At 44.1% G+C, this 24,031-nt stretch overlaps 1 protein-coding gene across 39 annotated transcripts in view; it reads left to right on the top strand.

Annotated features, from left to right (window-relative positions):
* CACNA1C (calcium voltage-gated channel subunit alpha1 C) overlaps positions 1 to 24,031 on the top strand; it is a 746,601-nt gene that overhangs the window by 537,067 nt on the left and 185,503 nt on the right. For 28 of the 39 annotated variants that reach the window (XM_035706871.2, XM_035706874.2, XM_035706873.2 and 25 more), the window contains 2 exons: positions 5,823 to 5,926; positions 13,529 to 13,701. In XM_035706871.2, coding sequence (XP_035562764.2) covers positions 5,823 to 5,926; positions 13,529 to 13,701 — 277 coding nt within the window. Of the gene's footprint in view, positions 1 to 5,407; positions 5,512 to 5,822; positions 5,927 to 13,528; positions 13,702 to 24,031 lie in introns of all 39 variants that reach the window. The other 11 variants (XM_025461617.3, XM_035706875.2, XM_025461637.3 and 8 more) reach the window with 1 other exon arrangement.

The following is a 24,031-nucleotide window of genomic DNA, read 5'->3' on the forward strand; positions in this document are numbered from 1 at the left end:
CTTCCTTTGGCTGTGAACCAGCTGTCTCCTACACAAGTGTTCATACCTGGGGTTGCCACTCTACTCAAACCCTTCCTGGCCTCCCCTAGAATGTCAGTGCATAATTCCATCTGAGTTCAGGGATTTTCTTTTAATAGATTGAGGAGTTAATTTTGTTGGCTTCCCTTTATGTTAGGAGCCTTCTGCTGTCTTCCGCCACATAATGCAGGCTTTTGCTTATACCTTGAGGCACTCACAGTTTTTCCATGTACAATGACAATCAAGTACAGGGACAAGAAGGAGTCAAGTGAAGCTTGTTGTCTAACTTGCTTGCTCACTGATGGACCCACAGGTGAAAACCCTATGTCCACAGGCAAGGTGACAAAGGTCAAGAGTAGTCACAGATTTTTTGAACCATCACCCTGGGCACTGGCATTCATGGCAGCAGCAAACCCTGTCCTCTAATTGTACTTTGTAGAAAGCACTGGGACTTTTATGGGTCTATACCTCCTGTCTTTGGTGTCAAGTGATAGCCCTCTTGGCATTCACTGAAAGTAGTTAGTCTTTTTAGATATACAGTGCCTGTGCCACAAACCTTACAGGAAAAAGTGCCATGTCTTGAGAACTCATGGAAATCAGCTAGAATTGAGAGTGGCCTTGATGCACTAGGACCCAGGAGGTATTGTTCCTCCTATTTTTTCTTTTTTTTGTGAAAAAAAAATATGTTGGATTTGAAGGTTTAAGGTTGAGGTTGCCCTCAAAGAATTAGATATTGTTTTTAGAAGGTTCTTCTGTGTTTTTCATTTGGTATTACCTTTGGTCTGTCTATGGATTCTTGGAATAGTAAGTTATGTGTTTCAGCAAAGGCTGGGGTCGTCCTGTTAGTCCTTGGGCCTAGAGGCTGCAATGGCTGCTTGGTGGTAGACATCAAGATGCCTAAATATGCCTTCCTTGGAAAAGTCACAAAGCTTCCTTTGTTATAGGCCTAGGAAACATAAAGCTTTAATGGCTTGAGAAAACCTATTCTTTTTTCACCTCTAAATAAGGGTATCAGCAATCTAGGTCATTTTTTAAAAGTACGTCTTTATTTATTTTCTCTCTTCTTAATAGCTCCATTCCAGCTGATTTAAGACATCAATCTCATCACTCCAGGCATCGCCCTACTTCAGAGACACCCAGCATTGTATGCTCTCTATCCAGTCTGCCCCCAAAGTAGGTGGCCTAGAATAAAGAGCAGAAAGTAAAAGAGAAAACAAAAAGGGGCGCTTTCCTCTCAGGCCAGACCCAGACAGACCAGAGAACCACCTATCAGTGGCTGCCAAGCATTACTTGCTGAGGAAGACATGGGGTCTTAGGAACACCTTGGAAGCTTGTTAATCTCCCATCTGTCCTCCTACCTCCTGCCCCTCACCTGCTATTCTATGTCTTAAACCTTTTAAAGAACGGTCCCACAGCAAGGAAGACACCAAAGCAGAAGGATAGGACAAGGGAGAGATAGAGACCATGAGTCTCCTAGATGTGGCCCTGGCTCTCTATGGAATTTTGATAGGTCATGAAAATATCTATGGGTCATGAGGTTATCATGAGAATATCAGTGGAATATCTGGGTCATGAGGCTATCATGAGATGCTGAAGTTATCTGTGGGTCATAAGGTTATCACAAAACTCTTTATGGGCTATCTAGGGGCAAGGTGGTTTGTAGCTCCTTCCATTTGAGGTTCTTAATTATGCTGTAAGTCACCCAACTGTGACACAAATGAAAGGACACCCAAACTGAACAAGAGCCCAAGGAAACCTCTGAGATTCATGGGTTTGTTGACTTGAGAGAGATACGTGGCTCAGGGAACTGTATTTTCTATGAGGTTAACTGTTCATAAATTTAGGGTTATGAGGAACCAGTCAGGAGATATTTCATTCTAAGGAAGTTGGTTGAGTGCCAACCAGCCCTTGCACCCACTCACCATCTGCCCAGGCTCCAGAGGCAGCTCTGGGAGGGTGCACTGCAGCAAGCATGCCTCCTGGAACTACCGGTTCCTGTCTGTCCTGAGGAAGGTAAGGACGTCTGAGATCCAGGGCGAAGCAGGAGAACGGACTCAGAACAGGCCCCCATTGCCACTCTTGGGAAAAGCTCTTCTGGGATTAGCACAGAGCAGCGGGTTGGTCAGAAACATGGGGTCCATGCATCCATGGAGTTGTATGCACAGCACCATGGGTGTGTGCCTTTTCTCAGGGGGGAGTCCACAGCTTCCCTCAGCTCTTCCTGACCTCCTCACCCTCCCTAACTTAGGCAAGAGGAAAGGACTCTGACCTTCACTGGCAGGACTTAACCTGAGAAAGGAAAAGCTAGGACACTTAGAGGCTTCATGGACTTAGATCCAGTTTCCATGAATGCCTCCTCACAGATATCTTCTCCTATCCAGGGCTGTTTTTAACCCTGTCACTCTTACTGACTGAACACAATGTCTTACACACAGTAGGCACTCAGGAAATACTATTGAACAAATGTGGACTCAAATGAGACCACTGCTAAGAATAGTGAAAGGCTTATGTCATTGTTCCTTATAATAAAACGTGACATAGAGACCCTGGGATCACATGGCCATCCTTACAATCATTAAGTGTCCTATGGTTGGCTAGCTGTCCGTCATGCTTTTCTTGTCCCTCACCTCATTTCATCAGTCCCTTCCCTTCTTGTATGGGTGCAGTTTTCTTTTTCTCCTCCTGGGTGATTATTGGACTTTCTCTTCCTGATGATGGTTACTGGTTTTCCCTCTGTGAATTTGGTTTCCTTTGCAGCCTTGGTTCAAACATTTACTTTCTGGTTAAAGGAGGTTCCCGGGTCCCTTGTGATGGTAGCGGAGTCTGACACATACAAACCTTTCTGCCCTGCCTTTCCTAACAACTGCTGTTTTGCTGGGTATTTTAGTCCTCAGCCACTGGGCAAAGCCTCCATTCCGGAGCCAGAATGGCTTTTCAGCTGTGGGTTCTATTTTTAATAACTGCCAAGTTCCTAGGAAACCCCCAATCCTGTCACAGGCTCACATGGCCTCTGGGCTTCCTGCCCACTCCTGCACTCCTGCCTTCAGTGGCCTCATAGTGCAAGGTTTACCCAGTCCTGCCTGCTCTGGCACTTGCTTACTTCTCCAAGCCTCATACAGCCACTCTTCCCCTTGCACTTCTATAACCCTGAATATTTATTCTTACAACTGCATTTACCACCTCACATTGTAGCTGCCTTTTATTTATCTGTCCCCATGCTAGCAAGGGCTTCCTATTTATGGCACATATCAAGTTCATTCATTCACCCAACATTTCCTGAGCACCAGCCATGTGTGAGGCACTGTTTTTGGAGCTGGGGATTCACCAGTGAACAAACCAGATCAAAACTAACTGTCCTCAGGGAACTCACATTCAAGCATGGAACACAAGCACATAATAAATAAATAAATAAAAACATAAATAAATAAATAAATAAATTGCACAGTTAGAAAGGGATAAACACTCTGTGGAAAACAGCAAGAATATATGGGAATGGGAATGCTCAATAAATTCATGTTGAATTGAATTGTATTATGACATGGTTAAGTGGACATATGTTGGGAGTTCTTCCTTTGCTCAGTGACTCAGTTGAGATCCATGATACCCAAGCCCTTAGCATAATTTTTTACTCTATGCCACGGCCACATTGGCAGATTCCTCCAACCAAAATATAGTAACCCCTGATAAGTAGTATTAAATTTGAAAAGAATGTTTCAGGATGTAACACTTCAAACCAGTCCAACAAGGTAAATCTCCCAGTACTTCTCAATCTTTTTTACTCACAGCACACAGAGAGTATTTGTCCAGCATCCCTAGGCACATGGGTAAGGTTTCTTGGAGGCTGAGAAGCCCTGAGGGCTGAGGGTGGTACTATCCCAGCACACATGTAACTCATTTGAGGCACCTGGCTTTAGAACTACCTGGGTGATTATCACACAGTTATGAGGTGTGCAGATTTGGGAGAAATGGCCCTGGGGTCTGCGTTGCTAACAATTCTTCCAGATGATTCTGATTCTGGTGGTCTTCAGATCACACTTTAAGGAACACTGCCATGCAACAAAGCAGAGACAGGTAGTGAATCACAGTACTTGTGCCCTTATAGTTGAAGTTGAGAGGTATGGAGAATAGTGCAAATCAGTGGTTCTCAGACTCGCCGTAGGGCTTGTAAAAACATGGGTTGTTGGACCCACTTAAAGAGTTTCAGGGAAGGCAGAGTGTGTGCATTTCCAAACAGGTCAGGGCCACACTCTGAGATCCACTAATGTCAATCATTTGGGAAGCTTGTATATTAAGAACTGGATTCCTGTAAGGCAATTTCACAAGGACAGAGTCAGGGTTCATTTTAGGAAGATAAGACTAAATCCTGTTTAGTCCGAAAGCTTTAAAAGAAATAGATTTGAGAAACTAAATCAGAACAAACTTCCAGTTTGATAAAAAAAAAAAAAAAAAAAAAAAAAAGGCTGCTCTGTGACTTCACATCACGTTTATACCTACCCTCCAGCCAGCTATGCGCTGCTAAATGTTTAGCCACCTGTTTAGGGGCAAAGGGCAGAGTGGGGGCTGATCTACGTCATTTGCCCACTCTGCCCGCCGTGGCCAGTTCTGGGCTACCCTAGTGACGTCACTGAACACGGACCTGGAAAGAGCTACGGGGTGGCTCTCCAAAGCCCAGAGGATCCAGCTCTGGCACACTACTGCCCCCAGCTACTGCAGGGGTTTGCCACCTGTCAGAGGCCGCCTCCATTATCCACTTAGGTACTGGTCACAGTCTCCAGGCTACAGGAAATGTGTTTGCAGGACAGGAACTATTCTCTGGATAAGTAACCAAAGTTACTGTCCCTCCTGGGCTGTGGCCCTGCATGCTTGTGGAGCACAAAGTTTGGCTTCTAAACTCTGGGCCCAGCTCAGGAAAGCCCCTTAAGAAAGGCTCTCCTTCCTCATGCAGGCTCAAAGTTTCTGGGCCTCTGGCTCTGTCAGGAAGAGCTGGGGCACTCCTGACACTAAGGTTAGGCTGCCCTGGGGGACAGTGGAAGATTTAATACCACAGAAACCTCACTGACCTAAAACCATCCTACACTGAAAAAATCATTTTTTTAGGTGATCCACCTTATTAGACAAGTAAAAACATTGTAGAAATCTTTCTGTTCCAGAAAATAAAACAACAGACAGTGCTAGGAAAGATTGCCCTGCATTCAGTGCCTGCAAAGATCCCTTAAGGTCCAGGACAGGGTTGTGGGGAAGTGTTTTGAATATTGATGGTGCCAGAGGTGACAGTGGATCCTGGCTCAGCCTCGCTAGTCTCCTCCTGTTCTACCCACAACCTTCCTGCCTGCCTCCTCACTTTAACTCATTCTGCTCTCTCTTTCCTAACCTGCCTTCATCTTTCCAGATGCAGGACGCTATGGGCTATGAGTTACCCTGGGTGTATTTTGTCAGTCTGGTCATCTTTGGATCCTTTTTCGTTCTAAATCTGGTTCTCGGTGTGTTGAGCGGGTAAGCTGACTGTTTCTATGTATTCTTTACATTGCAGCCGAGCAAGGTCCCAGGTCCCACTGTATCCATCACCAGGGTCCTCAGAGATGGGATCCTAACAGGCCAGGAAAATCAGAAAAAAAAAAAAAAAAGTCCCCATTCAACCACAGATTCCAACCCATTGGCCAGGCAGGCTATTTGGCCTCTGATTTGCAACTAGAGGATCCCTGGGTCCCGGCACTGTTTGGGTCAGTGTCCAGGAGCCGGTGATGGGCACTTGGCCATGCTCGGCTGCTGAGTGTGCCTCACTAACTATCATTCCATTCTTCCAGGTCAATGATGCCGTAGGAAGGGACTGGCCCTGGATCTATTTTGTTACACTAATCATCATAGGGTCATTTTTTGTACTTAACTTGGTTCTCGGTGTTCTTAGCGGGTAAGCAGGACCAAGGAAAAAGGTCTTGATTTTATTTTATTTACTCTTTCTGCTATTCCTGGCTTTATTCTTTTTTCTGGCTCTGATGAACCTGGGATAAAAGGGCACCTCAGGAGCCTTGAAGTGAATGTCCTTGGCCTGGCTGGACAGAGGATCAAATGTACAAGGATTAATTAATCCATTGGTTTGGGCTTCATGAGGAGATACTTAGGCCTACCTGTCTCCTGCTACCTCATCCAACCCCCTCCCACCCTCAAGCAGCTATTCAGGTAGGCAGGATACTTCTCCTTCTACCTGAGAAGCTACATGATAAGACCCTTGAGTTGAAAGGGTTTGGCAGGAGGGATTGGAGGGAAGATTCATAGATTGTGCTTTTAACACATGCCATAGCCTTGCCACTAGGTACTTGCCTGATTATAGTTGGTGGCAGGCTAACAGTAAAGATTTCAGATAGCTTTTATTCAGTGTCGAATGGGCTGGGGTAATAAGAGTTTGATTGAAAGTATACATAAACAAATACAAACTAAATAAAATTCTCTCTGATTCTAATTCAAGACTCTTCAGTCCATGTCTAGTATGCCCCTTTTCTGAATGGAAATGGCTCTTAGCTGTTCAAAGCCATAGATTATTTGAGAATAGAGGAGATGAAACATACCTTCCTTTAAGTTTATCTACTTAGCTTCAAGCATAAAGTTTGCCTAATTCCAGCCTTTGCTCCAATGAAGTTAAAACGTGGTAGAAATAGCATATAATGGGGGCATCAAGCCGCCCTGGGGATGGCCTCCTTGACACTGTGGACTCACTGGGCCATTCCTCAACCTACCTTCTTCATGAGTCCACATCAGCCATGCCAAGGCCTAGCACCTAAATGCTCCTAGTGACCTGCTCATGGGTTACCTACTCTGCTGCCTTTGCTACAAGGGGGAGGGGGGACAATCTACTTCTGCCTCGCTCAAGACAGGTCAGCTGCTTTGAATAGCCTTTCCTATGTCTCCAGGGACATTAATGCTGAGAGAAAGTCAGACATGACAGGAATGATTGCATTTAATTTTTACCAAGTACATAGACTGGGAACAGCTAGTCCTATCTCCTGCCATAGCCTAATGCCATGCAGGAGCATCAGGTTTAGTCATTGGGATTTAGTGAAGGAAAAAATCTTCTTCCACCCTCACTGTTTCCCAATGGTGGGTGGCCTGTTAGGGACTTTGATGACACCATGCCTTTTGCCAAGGTAAGGCCACATAGGAAACTAGTGTCTTCCATCAGGGGTAAAATGATGAAGATATTAGCTGCCTGGAAGGTATAAAGGTTTTCATTTTTGTGTTCCAACACAAGAAAATGCCCCTGTGTTTATACGTAAATCAAAGCATTGAAAAAAATAACTTCATCACTCCCACTCAAGACAAATTTGGATATCTCAGCTCTGCACTTGCTGGATGCATAATGTTGGGCAACTTTACCTTTTTAAACTTCACCTAGCCATCCAAAAAAAAATGAGGATAATAATACCAACTCATAACTTTTTGTGATGATAGAGGGAGATCATTTGTGTAAAATACTTGGCATATAGTAAAGTGCTCAATAATGGTACCATCATGACAATGATTATTGTTTACTTGGTGCCTGTCATAACTGGAATTATTGAATAAAATCCTCAACCTTTTCTTTTTAAAGATGAGGAAAGTGAGCCCAGAGGTGACTTGTGTGTTGTCATTGTGCTTATAAGTATCAGAATGAGGACCAGAATGCAGACACAGCCTAGATCCCATCTTCCCATCACTGTCCATTGAGTATACATTGAATGAACTTGAACTGTAACATAAGCCAGAGCTCTGAACCTTAAAAAAAAAAAAATGTGATTCCACTTTCTTCCCCAAGAGATAAGGAACAAATCTAAGCAAGTGAAAATCTTTCCAGGAATCCAGAGTTAAGAATTAGCATGAGCCCATAAAGGACCCTCTTCAAGCAGAGTATCTGCTCACAGTCACTCTTGGCACCCCCTCCCCAGTAAAGTTGTCTTCCTGGCAGAGAAGTCAAAGGCAGCAGTTGCAGATGTGAGAGAAAAATCCTTTTGAAGACCATGTTTTGGACCAACTCAGTCCCTTTGAGATTGTGTGTGTAAAAATACTTAGACCGAAGCCTGGCATGTAGTAACACTCCAAACATGAATAGACTCTGAACAGGAACATTAAGGCTTTCAGACTTTAGAACTATGAGCTCTAGAGTCCATACATTGGTCTCTGTGGGACACCTTCCCCAGCACCTGCTCCTTGAGTAGAGTTCCCTGAGAGGGGCTCCCTGCTCCTCACAGCTCTGGATTTGCTGATGGACCATCTCCAAGGTTTCCTGGGCTGCAGAGCATATCCTCTGCATGGACAGAGAAGTGTCTCTGGGCAAGCATCTCCCCTTCCTGGTTTGAGGGAGCCAGTCAAAAGTGCCCCAGGCACTGCCCTGGATCCAAACAGTAACAAAACCTGGAATTAGGCTCTTACTGGCTAACCATGTGATGGCAGTGATTTCAGTTTTGAGTCAGCATCTTGATCAATCAGGACAATAACATAAAAGTCACCACAAGAATGCAACAAAACCCCCACTGATTCATCAGTAAGAATTCTAGTTAAATCAACCTTCTAAAAGCAACCAAAAAGCTCTCAGAGCTCCATGAAATTCACTGTTCCAATGTTAACATTAACAGAAACCAGCGTCCATGGCAGGCTCAGTGCATAGAGCTTTTGATGGATAACTCTCCGATGCTCACAACAACCCTATGAGCTAAGTGCTATTTATATCTCCAAATATAGAGAAGAAAATTGAGTTTCAGGTGAGGAAACTACCTCAATTCTTACAGATGAAAATGGAAGATCCAGGATTAAACCCAAACAATGTAAATCCATGGCCTCTCTCTCTAACCTCTATGTTATACTGTTCCCAAACCGTTTTAACGGTGTTAACCCATGTTCCTAAAAATTAGAGTCAAGAAGTGTGTGGGGGGGGGGGGGAGGTAGTAAAGAGCAGCAAGTGAACTGAGGAGGAGCAAGTGGAGCAGGGAGGAAGGCAGAAGCAATCCATGGGATGCTGGTTGGAAACAGCCACTGGGAACAGAAAAAAAACCCAAGAGGAAGCTGCAGAGCCACCACTCAGGAGGGTGCAGTAGGGCAGAGTTGTTTAGCAGGGCTGGTGGCCCTGCAAATGTTAATAGTCTTTGAGAGAGAGCAGACCCCTAGCTTGGTAGAACTACAGCCTTGGATAATTTTGGAACTGGAGGGGCCTGAGACCCCACACCTGTCAACTAAGAACAATATTATTATACAGTCCAACACAGTAACTCATCCCCTCATAAATTATGTCCTTCAGTCACCAAGGAAAGATACTTTCATGAAGGAAAGATGACACTCTGTAAAGCAAAACGTAAATATTCCAAGATTTTAGTCACCAGAGGGTTAGGTAACCCTTTATCTGGAACATTCCCATACCTAAAACATCTTATTCTTTATGAGGCCAGATAGAGTCAGTGTGAAGAATACATATCGTGGGATTTCTCAAAATTGTTTCATGTTCATTATCTATTGATCCTCACAAGCCACAGGACTGGTATTAGTACACACAAGAATTAGATTACATTTGCTTTTCTATCCAACCTACTAAAATGAAAGCAGTGACAATGAGATTCTTGAAATTGCACTTAAGCTATAGTCAGGTAAAAGTCTGTGGACTCTGGAATCTGGTCACTTTTTGTTTTAAATTCTTGCAAACAGAGGACTTCAGACATGTGCCTTCAGTATACAAGGAACTCAGAATCTCTTAGATGGATAGTCATCCTGCCCTCTTTCCCACCAGGAGATGGCTTGTCTCTCTCCCTAAAACAACAGGTGGCTTGGTTGGGAAGCATTTTGCAACCTGAAAGCATAACCAGACCATGGCACTATAGTTAAGACACAATGTGTAGACCGAGAAGGAAGCAAGAAATGCCAGAACGTGCATTCTTTGTAGGTGGGAGCAGAAAAGACAGCAACATCTATAATCATATTCATTATCTGTGTAGTTGTATTCCATGAGGTCACTATGAACACGAATTAATGAATACTAAACCATTACTCTTTTTTTAAATTTCTTTTCCTTTAAAGATTTTATTTATTTATTCATGAGAGACACACAGAGAGAGGCAGAGACACAGACAGGGAGAAGCAGGCTCCTCGCAGGGAACCTGATGCGGGACTCAATCCTGAGACCTGGGATCACGCCCTGAGCTAAAGGCAGACACTCAACCGCTGAGCCACCCAGGTGTCCCTAAACCACTACTCTCAGGAGAAATACAGAACAACGATCTTATGAGCCTTTAGTCACAACAAGCCTTTTTTTCAAGCAACCAATACATAACCTTATTTTATGTGTGTTTCTGTTTAAAGTCATCTTATTTAGTATATATTGTTGATTCATTAACATTGAGCTCATGGCCAACAGCACTATAACTGATGCCTGAACGGAGTTTATCTAACATATTTATTTTTTTCCCTAAGGCACACCACAACCTTCTCACACTTAGGAACACTAGACAGCACTTCAGCAGTTCAGCACTGTGCTTGGGGGCTATTTTTAACTGAAAAACCACCAACAAAAAGTACAGAAATGTGAACAACATGGCACTAAAGAGACCATAAAAAGTACGCTTGTTTACAGTATGAGAACTGAAACAGAAAGGCAGAGTGTCACCATGTTTAACCTTAGCTGGGAATATGACTCTAGTTTTTTGCCCTGCTGCACATGTCTGGGTTTGACCACAAAGGCACACAAGGATTGATTTGGGAGTTACAAATAAATTTTAGCAAGTAAGCAAATTCACAAATACAGAATCTGTGAATAATGAGAATCAACTGTATTGATCATCAGAGGGCCTAGAGCCCCAGCCTTTTGTATTGATTGGATCTTCCGCCTACAGCTCCCTCTGCATGTTTTACATTACTGAGCCCTGGCCCCCAGCTCTCGATTCTACTCCTCATTTTTCATGTTGGCCATTGCTGGCAGGAGCTCTGCTCCTGCCTATGACAAATCCCATGGCTGTGACTGACTGTCTAGCCAGCTCTGTCCCTGGGCCCAGCACAGCCTGTCAGGCTGGGGCTTCATGTCTTCATTAGCTCAGTCCTCAGAGTAGGCACATGGCTGGCATACAGGTGAGGAGATAAAGAGAACCACATACCACCACCCAGCAAATCCCATACTGCATGGAGTCTGGAGAAAGAAACTTGGCTCACTTTCCATCCAGCCACAAGCTGAGTTATATCCTCACTCCATAGGAGCCAATGGGAGCCAGCAGGGCTTCAGATCCAACCCTGCCTCTTCTTATTCCCTTCAAACCCCCAACACAGCCTCATTTTCTTTTCTCCTCATAGATGTCTATGGTAGTTCCTCAGGGTCTTAGGGAATGGATGATGAGCTTTCATTCCACGGAGCAGAGGCTGGAACACAGGACGGGGTCAATTGCCCCTACTGCAGTTTGATCCCAACCCTGTTGTCCTGACTCCAGAAGCAGTATGGGTAATTGTTATATAACTAGGATTTAAGCCCTCTGTGAAATAACCCAAAAGAGCTAAAATGAATCCCCAAGCCCCCTCCACAGAAAAAGAATGGAGAATGCAAATGTATGTGGGCAGGAAGATAGCCGAGGGAAGGGTCCTGGAATTGCAGTTGCTGGAGTTAATTTGCACTGGGAAGGAAGTGTTGTTAAAGTGACTGTCTTCAGAGAGCAAATTCACAGCCTAGAGGGTAAGACCAGATATAGGCGATCTATCCATGCTCATACCCAACAGCAAAAGGAAGGAAGGAACAAAGCAAGGCAAAGCTTCTATCTTCATTTGGAGTTGTCAATCTGGCCCCTTTCCCTGGCATTAAACTCCCTGGGAGGGAAACGAAGGTACCTGCCAGTTGGCAGGAAGCCAGAGAAAGAGCAAGTTCAATCCAATTAGAATTGAATTCAATCAAACTGAAGAAGAAAATTCCATCCAAAGCAGAGCATCATTAAGATAACAGTTGAAAAAACTCATTAACTTGAGAACTGCTACATCTGCCAATTACAAAATTCCCTAGACCACTCCCATTCCTAACACCTTTTTTATCCATAAAAATGGTGAATGCTAAAAAGATGTGCAGCACACACAAAATGGAAATACTAGATAGTGGTTATGGTGATAGAGCCACCCCTATATGACTGAATGGATTCAGAAGCTTTTGTCCTCCTATGATTTGTTGCTGTGCCCTTCCTTCCAAGGTGCATTTCCTTAGGTATGACTTGTGCAAGACATTCCTTCAAGGTGGTTTCTACAGGCTTCTGCTCTGAACTAGGCCTTTACTGGGGAGAGAAGGAGGAATCATGTCTCTATGAATTAACCAAGATGCTCAGTGCATGTCACACACATACACACATGCACACATTTCCCCCCATTTCCCATAAACCGAATATAAAAGACTAAAATGCTCCTAATGTACCTGTTTTGGAAGAAAAGACAAAGACTTGCTTTGAGAGTTGAGAACTAGCCTTCTTGATAATTATGTTCTGCTCCCAGCCCCTTCCTGTTCAGAAAGTGAATTTGAAGTCAGAGAGAAATTAAGGACAAAATCAGAAAATAGGAAAGAAATACCCATTCTGTCAGAAATTTTTCAATAGAACTTTCTTCCAGCAAATCCCAATCCAATTCCAATTTCTACTCATTATTACTTTAAACTGAATGCATCATTTAACTTTTATATCATCTTGCTTTTATGTATTTTTCCAGCCTGATTAGATTTTTTTTTTTTTAACTGAAAGGGCAGCCCCCAGGACATTTTCTTGTGTTTGGAGTCCTCATTTATCTCCTTGTGGGGAAGAACTTTCCCTAGATTAGAAATCCTTCCAGGCATATTGAAAGTGGCAAAACAAACTCTAGTAATAAGAATGGGGGTTGAGGTAGTTAAATCTCCTGGGCCTTAAATCAGTGGTATACTGGTAAATATTTACCAGTTGGCTCTTTGGTGGGGAAAAAAGCCCTTGTTTGTGGCATTTGCCAATTTCCATGGTGTAAATATCCCCACTACGCTAATTTCAAGCCACAAGGAGACATCAGTGAAGCTAGAGCAGTGAAGAGCCATGCGTGGTGGGATCCTAGGAATCAGTGTGGGTGAGTGGACTTCAGCACACCACTGGCCCTTAACGCCTTTATCACCCAGAACCACTTATGAGGTTTTCCAATAACCACTCAATTCTGGGCAGAATGAAAATGCACGATCCATAACTGTCATGGAGGGTTTTTAGTGACTGTTTGAAAGGGGTTTCCAGGTCACTGGAGAACAGTTGTTACTAAAAGGCAAAGGCTGTGACCATGATCCAAGAATAAGGGAAGTGGACTTTATCCATCCCTTTGTACTCTGGTAGCCTATGTCAAGAATGTTCACTTTGGTGACTTTCTGTTTATGTGAGAGTAAAGACAAAGGCTAGGATGAGGAGAGAACACTGTAGAAAGCAGGAGCAGGTGGGCAGGTCTCCTGTTGTGAAGAAATTAATCCCTTTGTTTCTTATTTCCATCTCCCCTTCCTGCCCACCTGGCCCTTCTCCTCCATGTTCTCACTCCCCAGAGAGTTTTCCAAAGAGAGGGAGAAGGCCAAAGCTCGGGGAGATTTCCAGAAGCTTCGAGAGAAGCAGCAGCTGGAAGAGGACCTAAAGGGCTACCTGGACTGGATCACCCAGGCAGAGGACATCGACCCTGAGAATGAGGATGAAGGCATGGATGAGGAGAAGCCCCGAAACAGTGAGCAGCCATCCTGTCTTGGGCTGGGCTCTGGGAGAGGGAGGAAATGGGCCAGAACAGTGAGATCTTCTACCACTAACTTGTTCTTACAGTTTGTCTTCCTGGAGCAACACTCAATATATTGATTATCTTTACTGCTCATAGAAATTAGTCACAGATGTGAAATAATTGCTATTGACCTGTAAAGCCTCACATCCCTTTTAGAATCCAAAGAGTCTAAAAACCAGTTGAGATTTTGCTAAGGTGGACTCTTTCTTTTTTTTTTTTTTTTTTTTCTTTTTAATCATACATCCTCCTCTAGGCTCTAACTCTTTGGGTGGGGAGCAGATTATGGTCTTCCCATTAAAGTTTTAAAACCCCTATTTTTTTAAAAAGATTTTATTTATTTATTTATTCATGAGAGACACAGATGGCGGGGGTGGGGGGTGGGGGGTAGGCAGAGACATAGGCAGAGGGAGAAGCAGGCTCCAAGCAGGGAGCCTGACATGGGACTCCATCCTGGGTCTCCAGGATCACGCCCTGGGCTGAAGGTGGCACTAAACCGCTGAGCCACCCGGGCTGCCCTAAAACCCCTATTACGTAGGAATGTGTATACATATATATCCTAACACACATATATAAATATGTGAGTCTAGTTTCTTGTCCTTATGAACAGCCATTAATTATGCCCATTATGTTCAAACTCCCCAGTTGGTTTCTATGTGTTTCTACTCACTAGTAACTGAGTTCTAACTGGGAATCTGGGAGAAAAATCAGGTGGAGGTAAAAGGTAAAGGAGACAGTCAAATATGTGAATAGAGAACAGAACCTGTGCTCTTCATTTCAAAGACTGATTTAATACATCTATCAACTGTTCCCTTTCTGATAGCACTGATCAAGGTGCAAATACAAAAATAAAACACATAAATAACAAGAGACTCATAACACACAAATTAATAACATAAGGAGACCTTAAATGCTCTACTGAGTAGTTTTGAAGTTGGGAGACAACGCCTTTGATGGATTGTCACAGTGAGCAATGATGCCATTGAGGGTCTTTCTGGAAAAATGCCTGGCAGCTTGTATTATACTGTTGATGGTACTGTGGAGTAGTTGATTCATTTGTGAACTGACTGGTATGGTGAATAAATAAGTTGGCCTGTGAGTGACAGAGAAGCTTACCTCTAAGTCACAGGAATTGGTATCTTGGCTCATCTCTTCACCTTAAGTCAGGGTGGAGCCCCTAATTTATGATTAATGGTGATGAGTATGCTTCTTACCATGTTGTTAAAAATGTGCAATGTCTACTACTTACTTAGCAATTCATTGTCATCCACAGAGATATATAGTTATTCGTTCTCTGGCTAAAGCAAGAGCTTCCAAGGAGAAATATGCTGCTTCTCTGCCTTGCTCACTAAGTGAATAAATTCCAGGGAGTTCCCAGCATGGAGTATCCTTTGCTGCTAGAGCAGATCACATTGACAAGGCCCATCTACCCACATTCTGGCTAAGCTTTGGGAAGAGCATACTGAATGCCTATCCCAATGGACAGGGTCTCTGCCGAATTTTCGTAAGCCCAAATATGGATGAAATTGGACTCTGGAAACTGTTGTGCCTCTCACCTTGTACTCTTTCTCCGTGACTGGAGGAGACCTTTGGGTCTGCTTAATGTCCTCAGCCAACCTGTCCTAGAAGGATGGAATGGGAACCTGGCTCCTTCAGTTGTAGAGATGATGGTGGAATAGTTCTAGGGGTTGGATCAAGGGAATAAGTATCCAAAAAAGCAAGATATAGAGAGTAAAAATAGACACTTGCAATGAAGTGAATATAAAAGACTTAAGAATGGAGCCAGAAAATGGGTCCAAAGAGCTGTCTATTGGGGAAGTCCAATTACAAGCAGAGTTGATGTGATTTAATTATTAAGAAATTGGCAACCTAAGAGATCTACAGAAAAGGCAATTTTATGACTTAGGAACTATATTCTCTTCTTCAGAACTTCATAGTTTGCCCTTCAAAACAAATACGAGGGGAGAAATGCTGCTACAATTTACATGTGTGTTTCAATTAAAGTAATATCTTAGCCTTTGAAATTGTTAAGATTACAGTTAGCATATTTTTCAGTTCTTTTAATTTCAAAAATTAAATAGTCTTTTAAGGAAAAAAAGATATTATTACTCTTCATCGATGGCTCTGGCAACTTCTGGGCAGAATCCCCGTCAGCACTCATGAGATGCCACACGTAGTGGGCACCGGTAAGACAGAGTTGGCTCCAGCACGGGAACAGTTCCATGGCACATTCCATGGTAGCTGGGCTTACCTAGAGGGAGCCCAATTACTCATTTTTTCTGGGAAGAGCTACAAAACCACTGAGGAAGTAGAAGAAACAGGGGTTGAGAAGATAATAGAGATGAAAGGGCATAGTTGGGAAGCATTTCTCTAAGTTATTAGAGTAAATGATGTGGCCAGTAAAATTATACAAAAAATATATATTCTAGTTCATTCATTCTTCTCCTCTCTTCCCTCCATCTATCCATTAAGGGGCAACTCTCTGCCAGGCACTGTTTTTGGCACTGGGGATATAGCAATGAACAAAATAATCAAAACTCCTTGCCCTCATGGAAATTATTTCTAGTGGGGAGTCAGACAATAAATTAAATAGTATGCTAGAGTCTCCACAAATATTGTGGAGAATGATAAAATAGTGAGAGAGAGACAGAAGTATTGAGTGGTGGCCAGTAAATACCCCACTGAGAAGGTAGCATTTGAATTAAGACTTGAAGGAAATGAAACATAGATATTTGGTAAAAGAGCATTCTAGACAGAGTTAATAGCCAATGCGAAGGCCTTGAGGCAGGAAGATGGCTGACATAGAAACAGAAGGGAGCTAATGTGACCAGGGAGGAGTGAGTAATAGGGACACTGGTAGGAGATGAGGTCCAAAGTTAACCAAGAACTAGATCATGAAAATCATTGTAGGAACTTGGATATTTACAAGAGGTGAGTCAAGAAGCCACTGGTGGCTTTGAACTGAGAAGTGACATGGCCTACACATATTTAATGGGATCCCACCCCTCACAGACATGCCAGCTACCATTTGCAGAATGAAATGAAAGTGAGCAAGGATGAAGTAGAGATCCAGACAGGAGACTACTGCCTCAAGAGATGATGTTGCACTAGCCTGGTAACATGAGGTGGTAGTCAGGCTCCAGAATGGCATCATTTGCTGATATATCAGATATGGGATGTGAGAGGCAGAGAAGTCAGGGCATCCCACAGCGATTGTCCTCAAAAGTGGTAAGAGCAGAATCATCATTTATTTATATAGGGAAGACGGTGACAGGAAAAGATGTCAGGGCAAGAGTATCAGGAAAACCATCTTGGGCCTTTAAGTTTGAAATGTCCATTGGACTTCAAGTACAGATGTTGAGTGAGCAACTGGGATAAATCTGAATTGGGGAAAGGTCTGGGACAGACTTATAATTTTCAGAGTCAGCATTCACCTAACTGTGATACGAGAGCATAGTGTAGACAGAAATGAGATGCATCCTAAGAACCTGGGCCCCAGTATCGTTGGGAGACAGGAATGATGAGGAAGAACCAGCAAGGGAGACTTAGAAAGGCATGGCCACAAAGACAGGAAGAAAAGTGAAGGAGGGTCCATGTTGAGGCCAAGCAGGGTGAGCCCTAAAAGCCTGAAAGTGGGTCATTGGGCTTACCAATGTGGAGGTCATCAGTGGGTGAAATGGTGAGGCTCAAAGCTTGAGGGCAAATCAGAGTCTCCTTTCATGAGTCTCTTGAGTCTAGATACTTCACAGAACGGTATCAAGCATTGTTTGCAGACCTCCTATTGTTGACATGGCCATTCTGCCAGCCATCTAAGAGTTTCCAGAAAGGAGAGAGGAGACTCAGGCAATCTAGGCTGCCTGTGGCCCTAAAAAGGCTAGGATCCAAAGGCCAGCCTTGCATTATATCTCCATCTACAGTCATTTTATTTATTTTTTTTAAAGATTTTATTTATTTATTCATGAGAGACACAGAGAGAGAGAGAGGCAGAGACACAGGCAGAAGGAGAAGCAGGCTCCATGCAGGGAACCTGATGTGGGATTTGATCCCTGGACTCCAGGATCACGCCCTGGGCCAAAGGCAGGCGCTAAACTACTGAGCCACCCAGGGATTCCCTACAGTTATTTTAGTACTAGGCATTGCCTCTGCAACTGCTTACAGACAGCCTTGGGAAAAGGAGAAAATGATACTCAAGAGCCATCTTAGAACCAATAATAAGAGAAGCAAGCAAGGGGCATGCTTGTGCACTATAGCATATTTAGCAGACAGCCACATGGGTCTTGGTCTCCAAGCCCTGCTCCTCTTGGGGAAGGATTAGGGTAATGTGGAGGCCTGCGCTCCTCCTGGATGCAGCAACGAGCATCCCTTTTGAAGGCACCACTTATAAAACTATCATTGCTGCACAGAGCCCATTGTCATCATGAGAGACACACTGCTCCAAAGGACAAGGCCAATTTTCCAGTTTCAATATTGAACCTGATAGGCCAGTCATTAGAGAGAGAGAGCCGTAGAGAAAGAGATAAAGTCAGACATTTCTTTCTTTTTCCTCCTCAAGATAAAAAAATGCATTTATTAAATATCTATCCATATGGGCATCTCTGTATCATGTCATTAAGACAATTTAAATGCATTCTCAGCCCTCTAAAGCTTGCAGTCTAAGACAGACATTTATGTGGATGAGCATATAAAAGACAGACAGACAGTAGAATCAAAACATTGAATTTCCACATAGATAAGCAGGATTAAATATTTACACCAGTGGTGTTCAGTTACATGACTTGGGAGCCACTTTTGCAATCATCATTAACTGACAGAGCTGCGTGGCTGCCACATGCCCTGCAGAGTCTAGGATAGTGTATTATTGAAATACAGAAATGTAAGGGCTTATGAGAGCTGCGGGTTGCCCACAAAAGGGCCCCATGTGACTTGAGAGCAGTAATCTGAATATCACTGATTTACATTATATACACGTCAAGGGCATGTGCATCATTATTTCAACCTTTTTTTTTTTTTTTTACATTTTAATCAGTATAATCAGTATTTACCCTAGACTTGACTTGTGGTCGGGGATTACGGCACATCTAGATTTCTGTGACAGAATCCCACCATGCATCTGGCTTTGCAATCATGAGAAGAAATACTAACAATTGTCTTTTTTTTTATTCCATTCTTATTTTGCACCCTTCCATTATTACATGTTGGAGGACCATCCTGACCCCATGCCACTCCGTGAAAGCAAACTCTGTGCAGACCCCAGATATCTCTTGTCTTCTGCATTAATTCCCAACTGGTCCTAATCAGGGTCCTGAAACTTCAGTGGTGGAATGTGGCCTTAGAGATAAAATGAGGAAACTAGAGTCCAACATGGGAACAACTCACCTGAGCTAATTATTAGAGAGGGCAAGACTCAGAGCCAGGTCCCCTGATTCCCTATACAGGACTCTCTCCACCACACCATGGTGCTCCTCAGAGAAGCCTTGTTAGACAACTCTGGGCAAAAGCCCTCCCTAACCGTCCCTCTGTGTTCCCATGGCATTTGGGGTGTGTTCCCCTCTTTGCATGCCTGCTACTATGAGGTTCTCAGCCAGCTGCCCTTAATTCACCCTATGTCCCTACTCCCTGACAAAGCCCTGGGCTTAGAAATATTACTGCCCATATAAGTCAAGTGACTTACAAAAGTTTGTGAATGCCTGTCCATAAGCCAGTTTTGGCAAAGCATCGTCTGCCCTGCCCTGGGCCGATAGAACAGAAAGGCTCAGACCATTGCCAGACTTGAGTAACTTTCTCATTCTGCCTGTTCTGAAGTGACTCTCTTGTGGCATCACTAATGACTCCCTTTCGGAGTGCCTTCATACACACATCTGCTCTCTACTAGCTCTGAATCATGCTCCAGTCTTGCAAAGTGCCATTTGAAGCCCAGCAAAAGGGCATGGAACCCCTGTAAACAAGCACAGTGGCTAGGTAGGAAGATTGCAGTGTCATGGGAAGGTATGGGCTCTTGAGGAATGGCAGAGAGCTGTTCCCTAAAGATGCTGGTGACTAGTAGGAGCCGCTATACCCTGGGGCTCTGCAGTGAGGCTATTTCATGGACTTTTCTGGCTCTGGTATTAATCAGTACCCCTGGGTGGGGCCCCTGGACCCAGTATCTTGTGTAGTACCTCACTTGGGGGATCAAGTCATAACAGAGACCCAGGTAGCCTTTCCACCAGTAGCACATCTGCCTTTGGAGCACAGTCTGGCTGCTGTGCTGTCTGGCCCTGCAAGTTTATAGATGGTCCCAGCCTGGAGAGCAATGGAGAGCTACCTGAGGGATGGTATTGAATATACAGTGAGAAGTTAGGCATGTCAATCTCAGGGAGCTGCCATATATTTCTTAAAACAAAACCAGTTTGGGGTAAAGCTTGCTTACTTTGAGCTGTTTGGAGACCACAACAGCCTTCTCAATGAATGAAGGCTGTATGCTTCTGGAGGAATGGAGAAGAAAAGGCCACATAGCATTTTGACAGACACTGATGGCCTGCCCAAGCCAGCCTTAGGGCCCTGTTCCTTCTCTGGAGGCATCTATGCACCCTTCCCTACCCCATCCCCACCACCACTCACTCAGGGAGACTCCCAGTTTATAGTGCCCTCTCAAGACAGAAGGAAGCTTGCTGCATCCCTGCAAAGCCCAGGGCTCCGTGGTGATGCAAGCTGTAGGTGGACAACAGACACACAGGGCTGTGTCTTTAGAGGGGCTCATGCCAAAAAACAGTTACACACAAGCTCCAGAAGACAAATGGTTACATTTATGGTGAGAAATATAGTCAACACCAGCTGAGAAATGTACCAGAAGAGGGCTTCCTACACCTTTTTAGATACCTGCCTTTTTCTTGGTTTACTTTACTGGCTAATGCCCATGGCAGCAGGCACCCAGCCAGGCACTTGCTAGGCAGTGCTGCAGTTTTCCAGGGTTGCAGGATTACCCACCAAGCCACCAGATCACTCCTGCTGCTCTTGCTGTGTGAAGGGGACAAGTAGGAGCTATTTTCCTGGGAACACTGGCCAATCACATGCCCAGCAGGGACAAAGCAAAGAGATTGTTAGCTCTTGAAGGACCAAGCAAAGCCAGGACTTGTCAGTGAGGCCCCAGGTCTTGGAAGGCCCCCTTCTTCTCCAGTGCCTAGAGGAGGGCATCCTCTGCCTTCCAGCCAGGATCTTATCCCATCCAGTGTCTTCTGAGCCTCTGTCTCAGCAGCTTCTCCATCCTCTCAGCTACCAGGTACTAGACTAGAAGTGCTTCTTCTTCCTCTCTCTCCTCCCTCCTCCTGTGATCCTTCCTTCATTCAGTCAGCCACCCCATCTTATCAGTTGTTCCCCTTCACTCCCCCCTAAAGTCCCACCACCCTCTCCCTCCTCTTCTCTCCACTTCTCTTCCCCAAGGTAGCCACCTCGCTGCTCTGCCCCTGGCCCTACTTCCACACACCCTGCATGATGTAGAGGAATTTGTATTTCTAGAGTTGACATGTCAGTCTTCTGCTCAAAGCTATGAATGTCTCCCCACAGATGCAAAATAAAGCCTAAACATCTTGTATCTGTATTCCCAGCACCTCTGATCTATCCCAGTCAATGGCTTCAACCTATCACTCCCTCTCCCCTTCAGCAAAACCAGACTATTCTTGTTTTCCAAATAGGCCTGCTACTTCATTGCTTCTGTACTTCCATGCATCTCTGCCTAGAATACCATCTCCCTCCTCACCTACTCACCTGCTCCAACCCTGCCTATCAGCTCATTACCAGGAGCACATTTGCAGTCCTCCCAGACTCTCCCTCTCAGGACAGGTACTGCCAAACACTCTCACCTCACCAGTGCCTTGCCTTGCCTCACCAGTGCGAGTGGGGCTGGATCAGCCCTCTTGTCATACAGAAAGCCTTTGAGAGGCAAAGACTATGCTTTTCCAACTTCTTATTCACTCTCCCACTTAGCATCCAGGACAGTGATTTATATTTAATAGACATTTCCCCCTCCAAAAAATATTGAAATGAATTGAATTGAATCCAGCTCTGTGGATTAAGAATATTAAGGTTTTACCTACTTGGCCAAATACCCTTTGTCTAGTCTTAGCCATACTCACAGTAGGCCTTTGAAAAATGTATCATCATTGATAGGGTGGGTAGAAATTATTTAGGGGCTAAGAAAGTGGGCCTATAAGAACAATTGGAAGGAGCTAAAATTATAGATTCACAAAAAAGAGAAAGCTGGATGGTCAACAGAGCAAGAAGGGGAGATCCCTCACTCCCACATTCTCCCTCGGAGAGGGAGTCATTGTTCCATAGCTTGTGCTTTTTGGGTTCAGAGATTGAATAGTGGACACATATCAGTCCTTTATGGGCTTTCCTGGTAGAGGTAGGACAGGGGTAAGGGCATGACAGGGGACATGTCTTTTCCTTGCATGCAAGGAGGGTGGGGAAGACATAGATTGTCTCATTATATCCTCCCCAAGATCATCTTACGTGGTGGGGACTCATATCTTCATTTTATGGATGAGAAAACCGAGGCTCAGAGACAACCTTGTTCATGTCACACCCTGTACATTGCCCCTAACCTCAGCTAGGTAGGCCTTGAGCCAGTTCTGCTGACTGTGTACTATACTCCTTTATACTCCTATATACTCCTTATACCATGGCCCCTCCCCTTAGCGATGTCATGACTGTTCCCCTCCTCCAACTGGAAGGAAACTAGAAGAGGGCCCTGCTAACTCCTCAGAGGCCAGAGTAACCTCTTCATCTCCCTTGTTATAGCATTTATCACCTTCAATATAATGGGCAAAGCAAGATGGACAGAGAAAAGGAGGAGAGGGGAGGGCAACAGAGGAGAGATAATGGCAGGGAAAATTTGACTTAAATGTTAGCATAAAGGGGCATGAGTTTGATCTTTAAAAAAAGAGAAAAATATGAGCTTTATGATTATAAAATCATGTTTGAAACATGAAAGGAAGTAGTGACATTATCTTGTTCAAGCAAAAAAGTAAAAACAAAGAAGTTAACTGAGATAAAACAACAACAACAACACAAGAGTGGGGGGCACCCAGCTGGCTCAGTCATTAGAGCAGGTGACTCTTTTTTTTTAATTTACTTTTTTATTGGAGTTCAATTTGCCAACATATAGCATAACACCCAGTGGTCATTCTGCCAAGGGCCCCCCTCCATGCCCATCACGGAGTCACCCCAACCCCCCACCCACCTCCCTTTCCACTACCCCTTGTTCATTTCCCAGAGTTAAGAGTCTCTCATGTTCTGTCACCCTCACTGATATTTTCACTCATTTTCTCTCCTTTCCTCTTTATTCCCTTTCACTATTTTTTATATTCCCCAAATGCATGAGACCATATAATGTTTGTCCTTCTCCGATTGACTTATTTCACTCAGCATAATACCCTCCAGTTCCATCCACGTCAAAGCAAATGGTGGGTATTTGTCATTGCTAATGGCTGAGTAATATTCCATTGTATACATATACCACATCTTATTTATCCATTCATCTTTCAATGGACACACCGAGAGAGCAGGTGACTCTTGATCTCAGGGTCATGAGTTCAAGCCCCTTGCTGGGCATTGGGCCTATTTAAAATAAAAATAAAATACATTTAATGTTTTTTTTGAAAATCCATTTGAAATGGTTTAAGAGGTGCTCTTGCTTGAAAGAAAACATATGAATTATATGACCTACTAGAGTTTCTTTCAGTTCAGAGCCCCTTTGGACTTGATTAGAGGAGAATGTTGTCAACCAGAATTCTCCAGGAATAGGGTATTGTAGCTCACTGGCCATCCACTCTCCTGCCTTGGCAAATCCGCTGTGAGGTATGTGATATAGTTTGTCTCTGACAATGCAGGATTGTGCAATGCTGCATGGTCATCACTTCTAAGCCTCTGATAATCCCAGGAACCTCGGCATTATAGGGGCCCAGAAGAAGGCTCTCTGACCAGGAACGGCCTCATAATTACGAGTTTATATGTGGTATTTTTGGAAAAGTCTTGTCACCTACACGAAGCCACAAAACTCTTTGACCAATGGATCTGCCCTTTCAGCCTCACCCAGGGTAGGCACCCACGAAAGTACTGATTTTATTTTAATTTGGTGTTTTGCAAATGGATTGACACACCTGGGAGCTGGAAGTAGCTCAGCAAAGGGATTAAAGGAGAGATGAAACATCCTAAATTTCCCTTTAATCCATTTCTTCCAATAACCAGTGCTCAGCCCCCAAACAGAGCCACCCACAGTACAGTTGCCTTTGACTTCAAACACCCACCC

The sequence above is a fragment of the Canis lupus genome, chromosome 27, assembly GCF_003254725.2.
Source record: "Canis lupus dingo isolate Sandy chromosome 27, ASM325472v2, whole genome shotgun sequence".
In the NCBI taxonomy this organism is placed as follows: domain Eukaryota; kingdom Metazoa; phylum Chordata; class Mammalia; order Carnivora; family Canidae; genus Canis; species Canis lupus.